The 17,604-nt window shown below is 41.4% G+C and overlaps 1 protein-coding gene across 3 annotated transcripts in view; it reads left to right on the top strand.

Annotated features, from left to right (window-relative positions):
• TRAPPC12 (trafficking protein particle complex subunit 12) overlaps nucleotides 1–17,604 on the top strand; it is a 169,955-nt gene that overhangs the window by 133,394 nt on the left and 18,957 nt on the right. For all 3 annotated transcript variants that reach the window (XM_075556376.1, XM_075556377.1, XM_075556379.1), the window contains exons 7-9: nucleotides 5,023–5,095; nucleotides 9,189–9,262; nucleotides 16,512–16,610. In XM_075556376.1, the coding sequence (XP_075412491.1) occupies nucleotides 5,023–5,095; nucleotides 9,189–9,262; nucleotides 16,512–16,610 (246 nt within the window). The remainder of the gene's footprint in view (nucleotides 1–5,022; nucleotides 5,096–9,188; nucleotides 9,263–16,511; nucleotides 16,611–17,604) is intronic.

A 17,604-nucleotide genomic window follows, 5' to 3' on the forward strand; every position in this document is an offset into this window, starting at 1 on the left:
AAAGTCAGTTATTGCTATTGTAGAGTTCTCTATTTCTCTCTTCAATTCTGTTATATTTCAATTTATGTATTTTAGGCCTTATCTTTGAGTGCATAGACACTATCCTGTTCAATAAACCCTGTGATCATGTTCTTTCTTTTCTCTTATGCTGCAATTTTGAGTAAAATTTATTTTCTCAGAAGTTAATGTTGCTAGTCTTGCGCTGATTTGACTGCCTTTTGCTTGATATATATTTTTCTTTCTTTTGCCATTTCTATCAGTTTTACCTTTAGTGATAAAGTAAATAAATGGCCCGGGACTCTGTAGAGTTGCCCTTGTATCTCTTGTACATCATTCACCCCAGCCTGCAGGAAGGCTCGCTGTGGCAGGAGAACTGTCACTGTGTTTGATATTTGTATCTCCTTCCTAAGTGCCTTTCCGAGCTTGTGCAGATGCATATCAAAAAAGTAAAAAATGACTCACACACACAAAAAGAAAATCATAAGTCTGTAACTGAAAAGAAGAAAATCAGCTGCTGAACAAATGGGAAATGTCCCTCTCCTAATTTAGTCTGATTTTGGTACTTGTGCTGAAGGAGCAGCCTCTACTTCTGTAGGCATCCTGGCATCAGAGAGGTGGGAAGCTGCTTTTCCTTGATTCTAGAACTGTTTCTTCCCTTGTTGCTGCGAAGAACAACCTTGCTCCTCCTCCTCTCAGTTAAGTCTTTCTATTCCAGCTGCTCGACTTCAGAAATCATCTTCTCGTCCCTCTTCCTAATTTCTTTACTCACTTAGAGCCTGGTACCCCTTCCTGTTCCGTCAAGAAAGTACTTGATTTATTCTTGATTCAGTGTAGACTAAAAGTACTTGTGGCCTTATAGGCTTTGGAAATCTTTGGAAGTAAAGTACTAGGACATCTTGGACAAGATACACTCTTTGTGATTCCGCCATGTTTAGTGGTGATCTGTCTTGATCAGACATAGCTCATATATAATCTTGATCTTCTCAGATCTGGATAAAGGGTTTTGTTTTGTTTTGATATTAAATACTCTACTGAATCAGAATCCTAGAAAGGTGGGTCAGATCATCTCAAGTTTTTATGGACTTTACTAATGAGTAAATTCCATAAGTCCTACTCTCCTTCTGGAATTCTCATTCTTTTTTCATGCCCTCTCCCTTTCTAATAGAGAAAATATAATGGTAGTACCAAGGCTTTGTTTTCTAGTCAGTTTCTGGTTTTATGATTATTTACCAAAAGACAAATGAGCTGAAAATGTTTTTTTGACCTGGTTTAAATCCACTGGATTCCCTCCAAGGTTATAATTTTGAACCCTAAGTCTGTCCTCTGAATCATCAAGGTAACATAAGCTAGTTATTAAGAGGGAAGGACCTTCATCTTCCAATCAAATTGTTCTCAAACTTATATTAAATAATGAGTGGTGCTAAAGGGCTCCTGAGCAGATGATGAAAGGTGCATTTTAATCCTTATAATTCTGTAGACAAGAGAATTAGATGACAAGCCAAAGCTGTTTTCTTCATTAAGTTGAACACCTTGCCTCTTGGGGACTGGGTGGTTTAGGGAAATGTAAATTGACAATGTGATCTAAAAAACGGAAGGTTTTTTCCCAAAACCATCTGGCCTAAAGTCCATAATCCCAAGACTATAATATAACCTTTATTAGAATGACATTATTTTCTTCCTAACAAATAGCCTTTGCTCTTAAAACTTTTCCCTCATCTTTCCCCTCAAAAGGAAAAAATATTATCAAATTGCAGAGACTCGGTTCTTTTTCTTTCAGTGAAAACCAGCACCTTATCTTCAGTTGATCAAAGAAGCAACTAGAAGTTATTAATCAGGCAATGAAAATTAGGTAAAGTGACAGCTGCACAAGATTCCGTTTGCATATTGAAAGAACTTTAGCTACTCCTTGTGCCCTTGAGGTAAAAGACTGATGTTTCAATAAGTTAATAGCCATCCTCGTGCTTCACATACTTTGTTTCTCTAATGTGCACAAGAGCACTATTCACAATGGCAACAACAACAAAAAACCTGTGGAAACAACCTAAATAGCACCCCCCCCAAAAAATCACTGACTCATAATGACCCCATAGGACAGGGTAGAATTACCCCCCTATAAGTTTCCAAGACTGTAACTCTGTATAGGAATACAAAGCTTCATCTTGCTCCTGTGGAGCAGCTGGTGGTTTCAAACTGCTGACCTTTGGTTAGCAACCCAACACATAGCTACTGTGCCACCAGGGATCCTAAGAACCTAAATGCCCAGCAACAAATGAGTGAACAAAATGTACATACATGTAGAATACTACTCAATAGGAAAAACTGAAGGTTTGATACATAGTACAATATGAAAGGAACTTGGAGGAACTGTGCTAAGTAAAATAAGTCAGTCACAAAAGGAAAATGCTATATGACCTCACTTATATAAAAGACAAGATAAAACGTAGAGACCCAAGTGTACTCGTGCTTACCTGGGGTAGAAAGGAGGGAGGAAGCAGGGATCCTGATTATGGAGTACTGAGTTTCAGTGTTTGGTGATGGAAAAATAGCATTCATTAAAGTTTATTCAGCTGATAAGTGTTGTCAGGAAATTGTACAGCAATAAAAATAAGGAGTAGCTTTTCAGGCTACATATGTACAGCCAAATACTTCCCAGGATTTGGTGCCCATGTTTGGAGCTTTAGGATCATGATTTCATGAGACATCCTAATTAATGGACATAATGACATGTTTAATGCTTCTGTTCTACCTCCTAATTTAACATATGATGCCAGGGGCCTTAAAGACTCTCAAATGGAATGATAACCTTCTGGTTGATAAAATGTTAGGAGCTGATTACTTTCTTTTGTAGGATAACTGAAATCGAGAGGAAGGGCAGAATGAATCGGATCCAAAGATGGCCCTGAAGAGAATAACAAGTTTCAGGCATGAAATGTTTGACATTTGTCCATAATGGAGGCTAAAGTGTGGTATAACAAGAATTGACAGATCTGTGATAAATGCCTATTGGACGACGGTGGCGCCTTGAAAAGGGCTACCTTGAAGATGAACTTTTACAAGATTTTGAGCCAACTAAATAGCAACAGATGGATGACAAAGACATGTAAAACTCATTAAATAAAATTTATTAACATTAAATAAAATTTATTAAAAAAAAAAAGACTCTCAAATGTTCATCCAAGGAACAACATTTGGTCTCTATTAGCCAAAGCTACAGAGGAAAGCGAGTCGGAAGTAGGAGGATATGAAATGTGTACCTAATTGTTTCTGTGAACAGTTGCCTCCTTTGCCAGGGGACCAGAAGAACTGGGTGGTGCCCCGCTACCACTACTGAACATTGGGATCCAAGATTCTAGAGAAGAACCCTAGATCAGACAGGTTTCTACCAAACCTTCAGAGAAGAGCTGACACCAAACAGGAGCCCTTGTCTCACAGGAGTTATGCACTGGGCTGCTAACCCAGCAGTTCGAAACCACCAGCTGTTCCACGGGAGAAGGTGACGCTTTCTACTCCTGTACACAGTTACAGTCTTGGAAACTCAGGTGCAGGTGCAGGTCTACCCTATCCTACAAGGTCGCTGAGAGTTGGAATCGATTTGATGGCAGTGAGATTAGGTTTTTGGTTTTATTTCAAAACATAGAAAAAGATTAAATATTCCTCAATTCCTTCAGTGAGGCAAGCTTAATCATGAAACCAAAGCCAGGCAATGACACTGACAAAGCAAGTGACAGACCAGTATCATTCATGAGCATAAAAATTCTCCTCGAAAGAATTCAACAGAAGCCAATAGAATTTTAAAATATATCAAAATACATCATGACCAAGGGGCACACACACACCCAAAAAAGGCAGAATGCGCTGGGCAGAGCAGTTTTTGTAGTATGTATTTTTCCTGCTTGGCGAGCATCGAGCAACTGGCTCTGAGTACACCCAATGGCATCTCCTGGAAAGGTTCTCCTCTCTGGTCATAGTGAGCTTTTCCATAAAAGCAGCTTTGTTTAAACCTCGTTTTTTGTGATGGCCGCTTTAAGCCAGAAGCGTGCAGCTGTGAAATTTTGTTTCCTGCTCGGGAAAAGTGCTACAGAAACTGCTGTGATGTTGAACACAGCTAATAAGGACAGACCAATGGGAAAGACTCAAATATATGAGTGGTTTTCTCATTTCAAAAGGTGAAATGTCAACAGATGACAAACCTTGTTCTGGATGTCCATCAACTTCCCAAATGGATGAAAATGTTGACTCAGGGCATTTGTGATGCATTTGGAGTTCATTCCACCGGGTCAGACTGTTAATCAAGCGTTCTATTTAGAGGTTCTGAAAAGATTGCATAACAGTGTGCGGCAAAAGAGGCCTGATTTGTGGCAGATAGGAGACTGGTTTCATCATCACAACCATGCACCTGGTCATGAAACCATCTCAGTGCACCGGTTTTTGGCTAAAACAGTAAAAACAGCATGCCCCTTTTGTTCCATGTACCTTACTCACCTGACCTCACTCCTTGTGACATCTTTTTGTTTCTGCAAATGAAGAGGCACATGAAAGGACAGCGATTTCACAATGTAGAAGAGGTGAAGAAAAAATGAGGGAGGTGCTGTCAGCTAGCCAAACAAATGAGTTTGAAAAATGTTTCCAGGAATGGAATCGTAGATTTGACAAATGAATGTAATGGAGTGTACTTTGAAGATGATAAGGTTGTTGTGTAAAAAAAATTTAAATATATAGCTTTGAGAAAAAATTTGGTTTATTGAGGTACCCTCTTGTATATATGTCTGTTCCTCTTTATGTGCACCTCTTAGTGGATTAGGGATACTTACACCTAAACTCCATTATCAGAAAACTGGTTTCCCTCTCCATTAATTCCAAGCCCCTCAGTCTGACCATAACCAGGAATGTGTAGAATGTATCCTGTGAAATATTCCTTGACAAATTAATTTTCATACCCAAGAAATTTACTTTGCCTTCTATATATTATAGCAAAATCTAGAAACAAATTCATTGTGATTTTGTTCTTATTTTAAATTATAGATTCTAATGAATTTGGAGCAAGGCTTAGCTGAAGATGGGAGCATGAGTAATATTACCCAAGAAAACAGACAAGGTAGGTGTGTAAAGCTTTTTAAATTAATTACCAGAAGTTGTCCAAGACAACTATTTTTAACTTTCTCTTGCACTCCTAATTTATTTCATAATTAGTAGTTCATTTACTCATTCATTTCTTTATTTTTCCAGTAAGCCAAGCACTGTGCTCATAATGAAGTCCACCCTCTGGTGGGAGGAGATCTCCACTAATCAAATAATTATACAAATCAATATATACTTATAAACTGAGCTAATTCCTATGAAGAAAGCAGGATGACTGGGAAACAAATAGCAAAGGGATCTGCCCAGACTGGGGAACCTAGAAAGCCTTTCTTATGGAAATGATCCTTGATCTAAAAGTCCAGTAGAAGTTTATCCTGTGGGAGCCTGGGATCTAGGCCAGGCAGCAGGGAGGACTAATGACAGAAGGAATCACCGTTCTCAAAGCAGGCTAGTGCGCCAGTTGGAGAGTGTTACAGAATGGGGTCCAGAAGAAAACAGAGACCATTCCTTATAGGGGCTTGGCCCCCATGTTGAAGATTACTAGTCTTTATCTTAAAAGCAGGGCTCTGAACCAGTTCATTCCTATTTGAGCACCTGCTGAGGATCCTTCCCCCTCCCCCTCAAGATAAACTGAATCAGAGTCTTACTTTTAATAAGATTCACAGGTGATTTATATAGATCCCCAAGATCTACATATTATAGATCTACATATTGTACACATTTATTTGTATTCATAAGAATCACCTGAGATCCTGTTATTAAATCCTCAGGTTTGAATATAGTCTTAATGATCATAGTTTAGTGAGTGTGTTAGTCTGTGTACTTTAGCGAAACAAATCCACAGAAACTCATGTATAAGAGAGTTTTATATAGAAGTTAAGAGCACATCAAGAAAACAACCCAATCCAGTGCTGCCCAAGCCCTCAAGTCCAACATGTCCATATGTCTGACACCATATGTCCGACACCAATCCACAAAATTCTCCATCTCACAAAACACACACTATGACGCCGACTGCAGGGGGAAAGCCAAATCAGTGAACGTGTGAGCATCTCAGTGCTGGCAGGGGTCTCCACACGGCTGCTCCAGCACACAGGGCTGCATCAGGGTAGGTCCATGTGGCTTCTCCTCAGGGATGTCTTGCAGGAAGTGAGCTTTGTCAGTTGAAGCAAGGAACTAGCTAAGACAGGTGCACCCTGGTCCAACTATCGGAGAGCAAGAGACCAGAGGAACTATAATGGTGAGGTTCACTGAGCCATTTATCCCTCCGCCCTTCAGTTAACCCCACATGTGTTTATCGGGCAGGTTGGCACAATAAACTAACTACTTCAGTGAGTGTGCCTTATACTGACCTACGAAGCTATTGAAATTTATTTCCATATGTTAGTCTGGGTAGACAAGAGAAACAAATTCATAGGCACTCATGTGTATGAGAGAGTTATATAAAAGAGCAATTGAATATTGAGAAAACATCCCAGCCCATGTCCAGATCAAGTCCATAAGTCTGATAATAGCCCATATGTCTGATACCAATGTATAAATCCCTCCTCAGACTAACAGGACACATGCAATGATGCCAAGTGCAGGAAGATCACAGGCCAGTGGGTGGAATATCTTGTGGATCCAATGGCAGTGTAAGCATCTCAGTGTTGGCAGGCGTCTTTATGAGGCTTCTACAGCACCGGAGCACTAGCATAGCGCCATGTGTCTTGTCAGCAGAAATTCTCTCAGGCAGTGAGTGAGTGTCCCACCTCCAGCAAGCTATTTATCTCCTTAGAACCTCCAAATGAGGTCATCAAGCTGTGACCTGATTGACAGGCTAAACTCTACCCCTTCACTCTTAAGTCTCAAATTGACACCAAATTATGCATCTACCACATTCCATCTCCTTCCATATTTGAGTTAATGGTCACCTAAAAATGGTGTTTATTGTTGCCCTGCTTAAAAAGAACATAGAATTAATTGCTAAAATTAAGAATTCACTTTGCTTTTCAGCCATTAAAAATTCATTAGCCACTTTCAGTTCCCTTAAAGCAACGCTTTTGTGAAAAGAAAAAACTCTGACCAATATCTTTTTTTTAATGGATGTACAATGTGGATTGACTCAAAGGATTACAGACCTATTTTCATTTTCCCTGTAGATTTCTTTTTAGCTCCAATTCTTCCCCAGTTCTCCAGGTAAATCTGCTTATCTGTGTAACTCTTGTTAGAATTCCAGGTGTTGCCTTTTTATACCTAATACCTGTGTGCTTGTTCAAGGTGAAACAAGGTAAGAATCAAATGGCATAGGGACAGTGCTGGAAAAGATATGGGATGTCTAAGGATTAATGGTCAACTCTCTCCAAAAGGAAAACCAAACTTGCTGCCATCGAGTTCATTCCAACTCATAGCGAGCCTATAGGACAGAGCAGAACTGCCCCTAAGGGTTTCTCAGACTGTCAATGTTTGTGGTAGAAAGCTTCATCCTTCTCCTGTAGAGTGGCTAGTGGTTTCAAACAGCTGATCTTACGGTTAGTTGCCCATCAGCCCTATGCCATTTCACTTCCCCTGGACCATGGTGATTCACTTGTAGTGAAATTGCTGAAATACACAGTTACTTGGAATTTCTGAAACAAAAGACCTTTTCTGTAAAAGTCATTGTAGCCATGACTAAGTTGCAGAGCCTCATACTCCGGCTGCTGGAATAGCATTCCCACTAGCATCCCATCTCCCAGATTCTCCCCTCTGCCTCTTCTTTCACACATTAGGCATTCTCAAAGTACCGCGAGAGAGGAGTCTTGGTACCTGCCAGTGAAACACTTGTCAACCAGTATGTAGGGAGAGAGATATATCAAAGAGATATGCCCATTTGTGGGGGAAATCCCTTCTGAAAGCATTGGGTGATGGGACCACTGTAGACATGCGTGTAGAGAGGCCAGGGCTTTGAACTGGTTAGGACCCCCACCCCCTGCTGGGAACTTAAACTTCCACCCCAAATATACCAAATCAGAATCTGGATTTCAACAAGAGCCCGCAGAGATCCATCTGTGTACAGTTTGTTAAAATGTGCATTCTGATTATCTTTCTGGAGGGGAAACGCATTCTCCAGAGGAATTTGAACTACAGTGAGCCAGTGCCAACCAGCCTTGCAGTAGATGAAGTCTGTGGTGGCCTAGGTGCAAGGAGGGGTTGCCCACGTGACAGCAGAAGTTGGGAGGAACAAAGCCTTCCCGGAGGGAGAACCCACCACCAGTTGCTCTCAAGTCATTTCTAAGCCATGATGACTCCATGTAAAGGGATTTTAAAATGGCCCTAGGACCACTCCTGCAGATAGCATAGGGGAAGCCTACATACATCATCATCATCATCATCATTATCCTGACTTACATGTTAGTACTTTCACACCTACTGATTCTCACAAAGCTTGTGAAGTGAGTTTGATAGACTGGAATAAACTATTGTTTCCATTGAAAAGGTTGAGGAGGTAGCTAACCTGGGGCAAAGCAACCAAAGCAGAGCAAAAGGCTGGTGTTCTGACCTGCCTACCTGGGCCTCCGTGAAGAAACATTGTCTCCAGCAGCCAGCCCTGCCTGCCAGGAGAGACAATGCAGCGAAACAGATTCGCTTCCCCAAAGGTGATGCTGTACCCATCCCAGACAGCTCGCTTTGCCTGGCTGGAGTTCAGCTTTGAACGGCTCTCCAGCCACCTTGGTCAGTCAGCTTCCCCAGCCAATTTACTTGTATCCCATTAATTACACAATGGCCAGCAGATAGTCATGGTCATTTACATTGGATTGGCGTATTTTCTTTGGGTCCTAAGTGTAGAAGGTGGCTCTTGGATTATTGAATCTCCTGTCTGACTGAAGAGCGATGCCTTACTGTGCTTCGTGGCTGCATCATTTATGCAGACGTTCTATTCCTAGAACCAATCGCAAGGCTCGCCCCTCTGAGAGGTGCTGTATTTTCTGTCTCACTGTGCAGCTTGGCAGCACATTAAAAATTCTAGGCTAAAACCCAGTGGTGTGAACAAGAGGGATCCTTTAATCAGAATTCACAGGACCCAATAATTGATGGCTAGAAAGAACCTCGAATGTATCTGTGCACATTCACAAGCTGCTCTTACTTTGCAGCCTCTCTTCAGCTCTGGAGGTCACGTCTGGGCCGGGTGCTGTACTCTGTGGCAAACTGTCTGCTGATGATGAAGGTACGTGGGTGGCAGGCACTGCAGAGCTACCGCATATTCCAGAATAGAGTGTCAGTACAAAAGCTGCAGTGGAATTGCTTGCGTATTCTGCTAAGAAAAAGCTCCCAGAGTGAATGTGAAGGTTTACCTAAGCAGAGAATTAAATCTACCGAGTAACAGTTTATTTAATAGATAGTTCAGTAAGACACTTGGGGCTAAATTTCCCTGTAATTTATACTGAAATTTTTCTGAAAGCAGAATTTACATTTCCATATTTAATTGCTTAAGCATGAGCCTAAATGATTTCATTAAAATCATTATTCATTTTCATTCTGTCTCTCCCCCTCTCTTCCTATCTGCTTCTCTCTGAATTCCATCCTACAAAGGCAGCCTTTTGTTCTTTGGTGAGATTTTTTTTCTGTCTTAATTTGATTGTGTGATTGATGGATATGACATCTAAAGACAAGACTGTGTTCATAGGACTTCACCTCTGAGCTCACAGCCTCTTGGGGAAACAGCTTAAAATAAAGGAGGCTGAGCTGAGCTTGCCACTCATTTGGATTTTTTACGGGTCTCTTCTCTTCCTCCAAGCAGTCCCTCCCTGGCTGATGCAGCCATGTGTTTGGCTTCTCTCTTTGTCTGAAAAAACTGCAACTGCGACAACCCACACACTGCTCACCTCAGGCCCTAGGAATCAGGATGTCCTGATGCTAAGTGGTTGAAACAGCCTGCCAGCTGTAGGGGCTCACTGTTGCTGCAGGAATCAATTAGCAGCACACGCCCCAGAGTAGCACTATTAACACCTCCCGGCTATCATAGAAGCTCATAACTCCTCCCACACTCCCAGTTTTCTAGCTGCCCAAGGTCACTGTGAGCTTGGTTTTCAGGTCGGCAGAGCAGTTAATTTACCGAGGGGAGAAATGTGCTCAGAGGGTTCCATTTCTTTAACCCTGACATGGCAGCTCTGGTCATTTTCAAAATTGACCCCCCCTTAGCAGCCCTCTAAGACAGAGGTTCTCAACCTGTGGGTCATGACCCCTTTCAGAGTCAAATGACCCTTCCACAGGGGTCGCCTGCTTCATAACAGTAGTAAAATTACAGTTATGAATAGCAACAAAAATCATGTTATGGCTGGGGGGTCACCACAACACGAGGAACGTATGAAAAGGTGGCGGCATGCGGAAGGTTGAGAACCGCTGCTCTAAGATGACCGTGCCGCTAGGCATCCTTGGAGGGGAGTTAGGCATGAATTCATAGCCGGAAACAACTCCATGGTTCAGGCAAGCAAGAACAATGCTGTACAAAGAAATGTAGGCTGCACCCAGGCGTTAGAAGGCACCAGCTGTGGCTGTGCAGAGAATTCCTATCCTGCTGGTTTCTAGGCTTCCTTCTATGCGTGTCTGATATTGCAAATATGGACAGGACATTTTAGAAAATCATTTTTTCTAGCAGGTGACCTTGAAGCAGCCTCTTCACAACTGTAAGCTCAAGCCCCTCCTTTATAATGAGGCAGTTGAACTGTTTGTCTTTGGAATCCTTCCCAGCTCTAGCATTCCACGCAGCTCTTTCTTCTCTTCCTTCAACACACTGAATAAAGGAAAATGTGCTTTTTAGGGGAACTCAGTCTTTGCTCATAATATTTTCTCTTTCAGTCTCCACGTGTCTATGCCATGTCTAGCTGATGGGGTCAGTTTCGTGTGTGTGTGTGTGTGTGTGTGTGTGTGTGTGTGTTATTATTCATCCTCTTCCTCCTTTCCATCTCCATCTGCTGCTGTCGCTGCTACCTTCCCCATCACTCCTCTGCTTTCTTCAGTAGGTCTTAGTTATCTCTAAGTGAAAGTGAGTAACAAATCCTGCATCCTTCCACCATCCTCCAGGCACAGAGTTCGGGCAGGTAGAGGTTGCATCCTCAGCAATGTAGCCTTTGGAGTAAATGCATGACTTCTCAAAACACAGTATCCTTTTTCCTCTGCCCACCTGCTCCCCGGGTAGCAGACTATTGCCTCCCACCCAGCATTCTGGGCAATCTGTACTAAAGGCCTTACCCTGAAGGCCATTCGCATCATCTGAAATTCATCCCATTTTCCACAACTTTCTTTGCCCCTCCCTCAAAAAGTGAACTAGCAGAATGTTCACTGGGTTTTGGAAGCTTAAACCATGCAGGTTAAATCATGGAGCTACAACGCCTCAGTGTGTCTTGTTTCCAATTTCATTGGTGGGTTTTTATTTCCAACTTTAAAGTGTATTAGAGAAAGATCTAGGATAAAAATGTTTTCTGTGTTGTACTCTATTAATAATAACAGAGACCAAATATAAGTATTCTATATATATTATTGGAACTCACTACAAAACATTGCATTTAAAAAAACATTTTTACAACGAATACAATTTAATTTGAAATTTTAGATGAATCTTTAATTTTCCTGGGTAAAAGAGTAACAAAAATTTCAATTAAATCGGACCCAAGTATATGCAGTCTCTTGCCACCTAGTGACCTAGTGCAGGTATGCAGCATTACCTTATTTGTTTGGGCTAACAATGAGTTAGTTTACCAGCCATTTAGTTATTTTGAATAAAATTCCTATTACAATGAGATAAACATTCATTAAAAATTTTTTAATGATGAGAAATCTGTTATGTGCTTCATCAAATATCTGCATAATATTCTCTATGGATACAATTGCATATGTTACAAAGCCTTTAAAAATTCACCAAGCTCACATTTTAATATGTTACTTTTAAATTCCTGTTCTTTGAATTCACCCTTGAATTAAGGCTTCTACACAGGCCAACCATGCATGTGCACATGCCTGCATTCCTCAGGTATGCCTACATCTGCCCTGTGTAGCTGCAAAAACCCACTGACCTCAGACTGCCCCCACCAGATTCCACCCACACAACACATCACCACCATTGTGGCTTCTCATTCAATATAAAGGAGAGTGACTGCAACCGAGTAGCTCACCGTTTAAGCCTTCTTGCTTAAATTACACTACATTACTCTCTTGCTTAAATTATACTTGCTGGTTGTAAAATTATTGTAAATCTAGTCTTTGTGCCACTAAACAAGTGTCATTGCCTAAAAAAAGGTGAAGATTGAACTAAAATATGTTTGTTCCTTTTAGCAAATCATTCGTATCTTTTTTTAAGCTAAATCTATATGATCTAGAGAGTAAATTAAGCTCTCTTTGAAGAGCTACTTCTAGCCATTTTCCCTTAACGTAACCTTGTTTCCTCCACCTCAAATAAATAAGCTATTTTATTAAGTAATAATCAGCTTGGGAAGTTCCCTAACACAATCATGCTCCAGTTTATTTGATGATAGGCCTCTTGAAACATGCCAAAGGCATTCCACCTGGTTAGGACCGAGCTGCCTGGCAGTGTTCCCATTCCAGGCTGAGGCCCCCATCAGTTGCCAGCCTGTACTCCCAGGTGTGCCTTGACGAAGCTGGCGCAGCATCCCGTATATCGCTGTTGGAGGAACTTCATCTTCCTATTTCCTTCTGTTGTCTGATGCACTTGTCTTGAGTTCGACTTTCTCCCATTGGTTTCTGAACATTGGATCCTGAAAGAACAGTTTTACTCAACAGTAAAATCATTTCTCCATCATGATAATGGCTCAGTTTTTGATAACTTGCCCTTTCCGGTGTCAAAGGATCTTCAGAAGCCCCCAGTTCCTGACCTGAGCAACACTAAAGTGCTATTAATTTCTTTTTTTTTAATTAATTTCTTTTTTAAGTCATTTGTTACTATAAGCCAAAAGTAAAGAGCATATGTTAAATGTTCACAAATGATTGCTATTGAAATCATCACTATTGATTAGGTGCCCATGGGGACCAGTCCCTCCCTCAGAGAATTCTCGAGAGTACTGCTGCTGGCCTGCCTGATACCTGCAGACTCCAGAGCTGCCAGAACAGCAGAGGCCCTGCTGGCAGTCAGCTGCATGCTCCCCTCTGCCCCGATCATGAAGCAGTGCCTCTTCTCCCTAAACTTTCCCAGAAACAGGCTCTGAGGGCAGGCCCTGCAGCTGCAGTAATGATGACAATAGCTGTAGTGTTACGTACGCCAAGAGCTTAGGTATTGAACCAAAAAAACAAACAGTTGGAATAGCTGCCTCCTCGGGGTGAGGCACATACACATGCATACAGAACTCAACACAGGACAGCCCTGTCGCGCTCCACACTCACAGCAGGAAGCGGAAGGAAAAGGAAATTAAGGTATGTGCCATCCTGCTCCTTGTGAACATCATGCCTTGAATAACATTAGTTTTATTTATTTTTAAAATCATTTTATTGGGGGCTCATACAACTATACAACCCATACATACATCCATTGTGGCAAGCATATTTGTACATTTGTTGCCCTCATCATTCTCATTTGCTTTGTACTTGAGCCTTTGCTATCAACTCCTCATTTTTCCACTCCCTCCCCAATCCCCCCTCACTCATGAACCCTTGGTAATTTATAAATTAATATTATTTTGTCATGTCTTACACCGTCTGGCATCTTCTTTCACCCACTTTTCTGTTGTCTGGTTCCCAGGGAGGAGGTTATATGTATATCCTTGTAATCAGTTCCCCCTTTCTACCCAACCACTGTCAACACTGGTCCTGAAGGGATCATCTGTCCTGGATTCCCTGTGTTTCCGGTTCCTATCTCTACCAATGTACATCCTCTGGTCTAGCCGGATTTGTAAGGTAGAATTGGGATCATGATGGGGGGTGGGAAGCATTTAAGAACTAGAGGAAAGTTGTATGTTTCATCATTGCTGCACTACACACTGACTGGTTTGTCTCCTTCCCACGACCCTTCTGTAAGGGGATGTCTAGTTGCCTACAGATGGGTCTTGGGTCCCCAATCTATACTCCCCCTCATTCACAATGATATGATTTTCTTGTTCTTTGATGCCTGGTACCTGATCCCTTCAACACCTCGTGATCACAGAGCCTAGTGTGCTTCTTCCATGAATAAAATTAGTTTTAATGAGCTGCACTTGAAGGTACTAGACCAGAGCGAGTCTTAATTTTTTTTCCCTGCCAAACTGGAATTTTTTCTTGTCACTTCTTTTATAATATCCCAATTAGCAAACTTGTCCCTACGAGTTCCAGTTTAGATAAAATGGAAGCGTAAAATTGAAAGAGGAGGAGAAGTAGCTGCTGGGGTTTTACAAGGAAGAGCTAGAGAAACATGCCCTAGCAGCCAGTTTACTGCTGAGCATTGCTGTGAATAAATAGGATCATATAATATTTAGCATAGTTTCTTTTTAAAATCATTTTATTGGGGGCTCGTACAACTCTTATCACAATCCATCCATGCATCCATTGTGCCAAGCACATTTGTACATTTGTTTCCATCATCATTCTCAAAACATTTGCTTTCTGTTGGAGCCCTTGGTATCCACTCATTTTCCCCTCCCTCTCCACTGCCCCTCCCTCACAAACCCTTGATAATTTATAAAGTATTATTTTGTCATGTCTTACACTGTCTGACGTCTTCCTTCACCTATTTTTCTGTTGTCTATCCCCAAGTGAGGGGGTTATATTTAGATCCTTGTGATCGATTCCTCCTTTCTCCCCCACCTTCCCTCCACCCTCCTGGTATCACCAGTCTCACCACTGGTCCTGGAGGGGTCATCTGTCCTGGATTCCCTGTGTTTCTTTTCTTATCTGTGCCAGTGTACATCCTCAGGTCTAGCTGGATTTGTAAGGTAGAATTGGGTTCATGATAGTGAGGGGGAGGAAGCAGTAAAGAACTAGTGGAGAGTTGTATGTTTCATCGTTGTTACACTGCACCCTGACTGGCTCATCTCCTCCCTGCAACCCTTCTGTAAGGGGATGAGCATAGTTTCTAATACTTAGCTCTTACTCCATAAATATTATCATTATTAAACAAATACTGGATTTTGTTATCAGACTTAAAGTAGTGCTGACATTTGTGGTCCGTGTAATATTAAGCCTCCTTGAGACTTAATTTGTTAATACAATTAGTCCACAGGTTACAAACCTCCAAATTATGAACAACTTGTATTTGCCCTTTAATGTTATGTACATTTGCCCTCACTCTGAATTGATTGAAACAACCTCACTCCAACAAATTCTTCATCACAATTGCCTTTGCTTGATACGCGTGCAGCTTTTCAACCATGGGAAAGGGTTCAAGCCTTTTCTTGCACTTAAGCAAGGCTAAGTGAGAACTATATGCACCTGTTTTGACCGCCCTACAAATTCAACTTGGGGCACACTTAGGGAATGCCTATACAAGAAAGGGGCAGGGGGAGTGACTGGTATTTGCGTTCTTACTTTTGTGTCAATAGAACTTTGATTAAAACCAACTGTGGGTGTAGTATGAGCTCTTTAAAGGGTGAGGGGCCAAAGAGTCCCGGGACAACTCCAACACATCCTCATCCTTGAGGACAGTGGGGAGGGTGCTGCTGTCTGATGAAAGCCACAGGGGAGAACGATGGATGGAAGTGCTTTGCAAGAATACAGTTGTCAAGCGCACTAGCTAGTAAATCCTTTTCAAAAGTTCTGATGTAAATGCTGCTGAAACAGTGGACATTTTTTGTGTACTGTGGAAAACAAACAATGTTCACTCAAGTATTCTATGTCTGACCTAGAATGTTATGCACACCCACTCAGCTGAGTTGTCTCATTTTTGTTTTGGGATTCGGGGTAGACTTTACATTTAAGGGTTTTATCTCAATTTCTAGTGTGAAAATTACTTAACTAGGAAATTCTATTAATAAATTTGGTGTTTGTGTTCGGGACCAAAATTCACCAATTCACTTAGTAATTTTGTTAGGAAAGAGGCACAATCCGATTACAATACTAATCGCTATGGAGAGAATGGAAGCAGAAAGGAAAGATTCATTCACTTCCTCAGTTCATTCCTCAGTGAAAGGACGGACACTCAGGTTACAGATGAGGAGCCCTGGCGGTGCAATGGCTCAGTGCTTGGATGCTGACCACTAAGTTGGTGGGTTGTACTCCTGTCCAGATTAGGAAGCCCTCTGTGCAGTGCTCCTCTGTCACACTGAGTTCCTCTGTCAGAATGGACATAACTGTACCCACCAGCAACAGTTACAAAGAAAACTTAGATTCCTACTATGTACTTCATAGGCACAAGTATGTTATATTGAGTTTTCTGCTGTTCTGTCACATGTTAATATTCCCTCTTTGTAAGTCTACATATATTTTGGTTCTAAATGTGTAAAATTAAAACAGTGATTTGTTTAACTTGAACTAGTTCATTTTGGTTTTCCATCCTGTAGGATTATGTGCTTGCTGTGGATGCCTATCATTCCATTATCAAATACAACCCAGAGCAAGAGCCTCAACTGTTGAGTGGGATCGGACGAATTTTTCTTCAGGTACAGTTGGTACACTAAAAGAGAAGTCTGAGATAGACAGACCTTTAAAAGGAGGTCAGACTGTATGCTTTGAATTCTCTAGTTTGATGACCTATTTCATGTGAAATGTGGAAATATAAGAAATAGCACAATGTCAATATTTCTATCAAAATTTACAGATTTAGCTCTTTACCGCACTCCCAATTTGATTGTATTGAGTGAGTCTGGCTGGCTTTGACATTATGATTATGAAGGCAACTGCAACATGTAAAATTTGCATAGCATCTGAGACACAATTAAACCTATTACTTCAGAAACTGCCTGGTGGCAGTTAGAAATATATTGGGGAACCCATAAAGAACTTTTATTTCAACTTAGCTGACATATAGCAACTCACTGAAGATTGGATTGAAAGGACACTTGAGTCCATATATTACTAGACAAAGGCAAGCCCAGATTGAAGCAGTGAGCCCAATCATGCATGAAGCTGAAGGCCTCTTTGCCAAGAACATCAAGAAAACAAAAGCAAGAGTGTTTTCCTGGAAGGTAAGGTAGCAGGAATGTGTCCCCTTATTCATTTCTCTCCATCACTGTGCAGTATTCCTACCCTTAAATGCTTAGGATAAGCTATCCACTATCTGTTACTGATCCTGTCTCCCTGTCTTTCTGCAGATCCTCATTAACGTTTCTGACTCTTTCCTATCTATGTAAGATAGTCAAGATAAACAATCCAGAAGAGAAAATAACAGAACCAATGGCTCCAGGGGGACAGAGGAGAGGGGGGAGGTAGGGGAAACAGAGGGAGGAGCCAACAAACCCAGGGACAAGGAAGCAACAGGAGATCTAAAAGTGATGAGAAAGAGGGTGTGGGATGCCTGTTCAGGTTTGAGGACCATGGAATTCCGAGAGGAATTACTGAGAGCCCACTGTGGGAGACCATGATAGTGGAATAGAAGAAATAAAAGGGAGTAGAGGAAAGAACTAGGAGGCAAAAGACATTTATAGACGTATAAAT

Source organism: Tenrec ecaudatus, chromosome 8 (genome assembly GCF_050624435.1).
Source record: "Tenrec ecaudatus isolate mTenEca1 chromosome 8, mTenEca1.hap1, whole genome shotgun sequence".
In the NCBI taxonomy this organism is placed as follows: domain Eukaryota; kingdom Metazoa; phylum Chordata; class Mammalia; order Afrosoricida; family Tenrecidae; genus Tenrec; species Tenrec ecaudatus.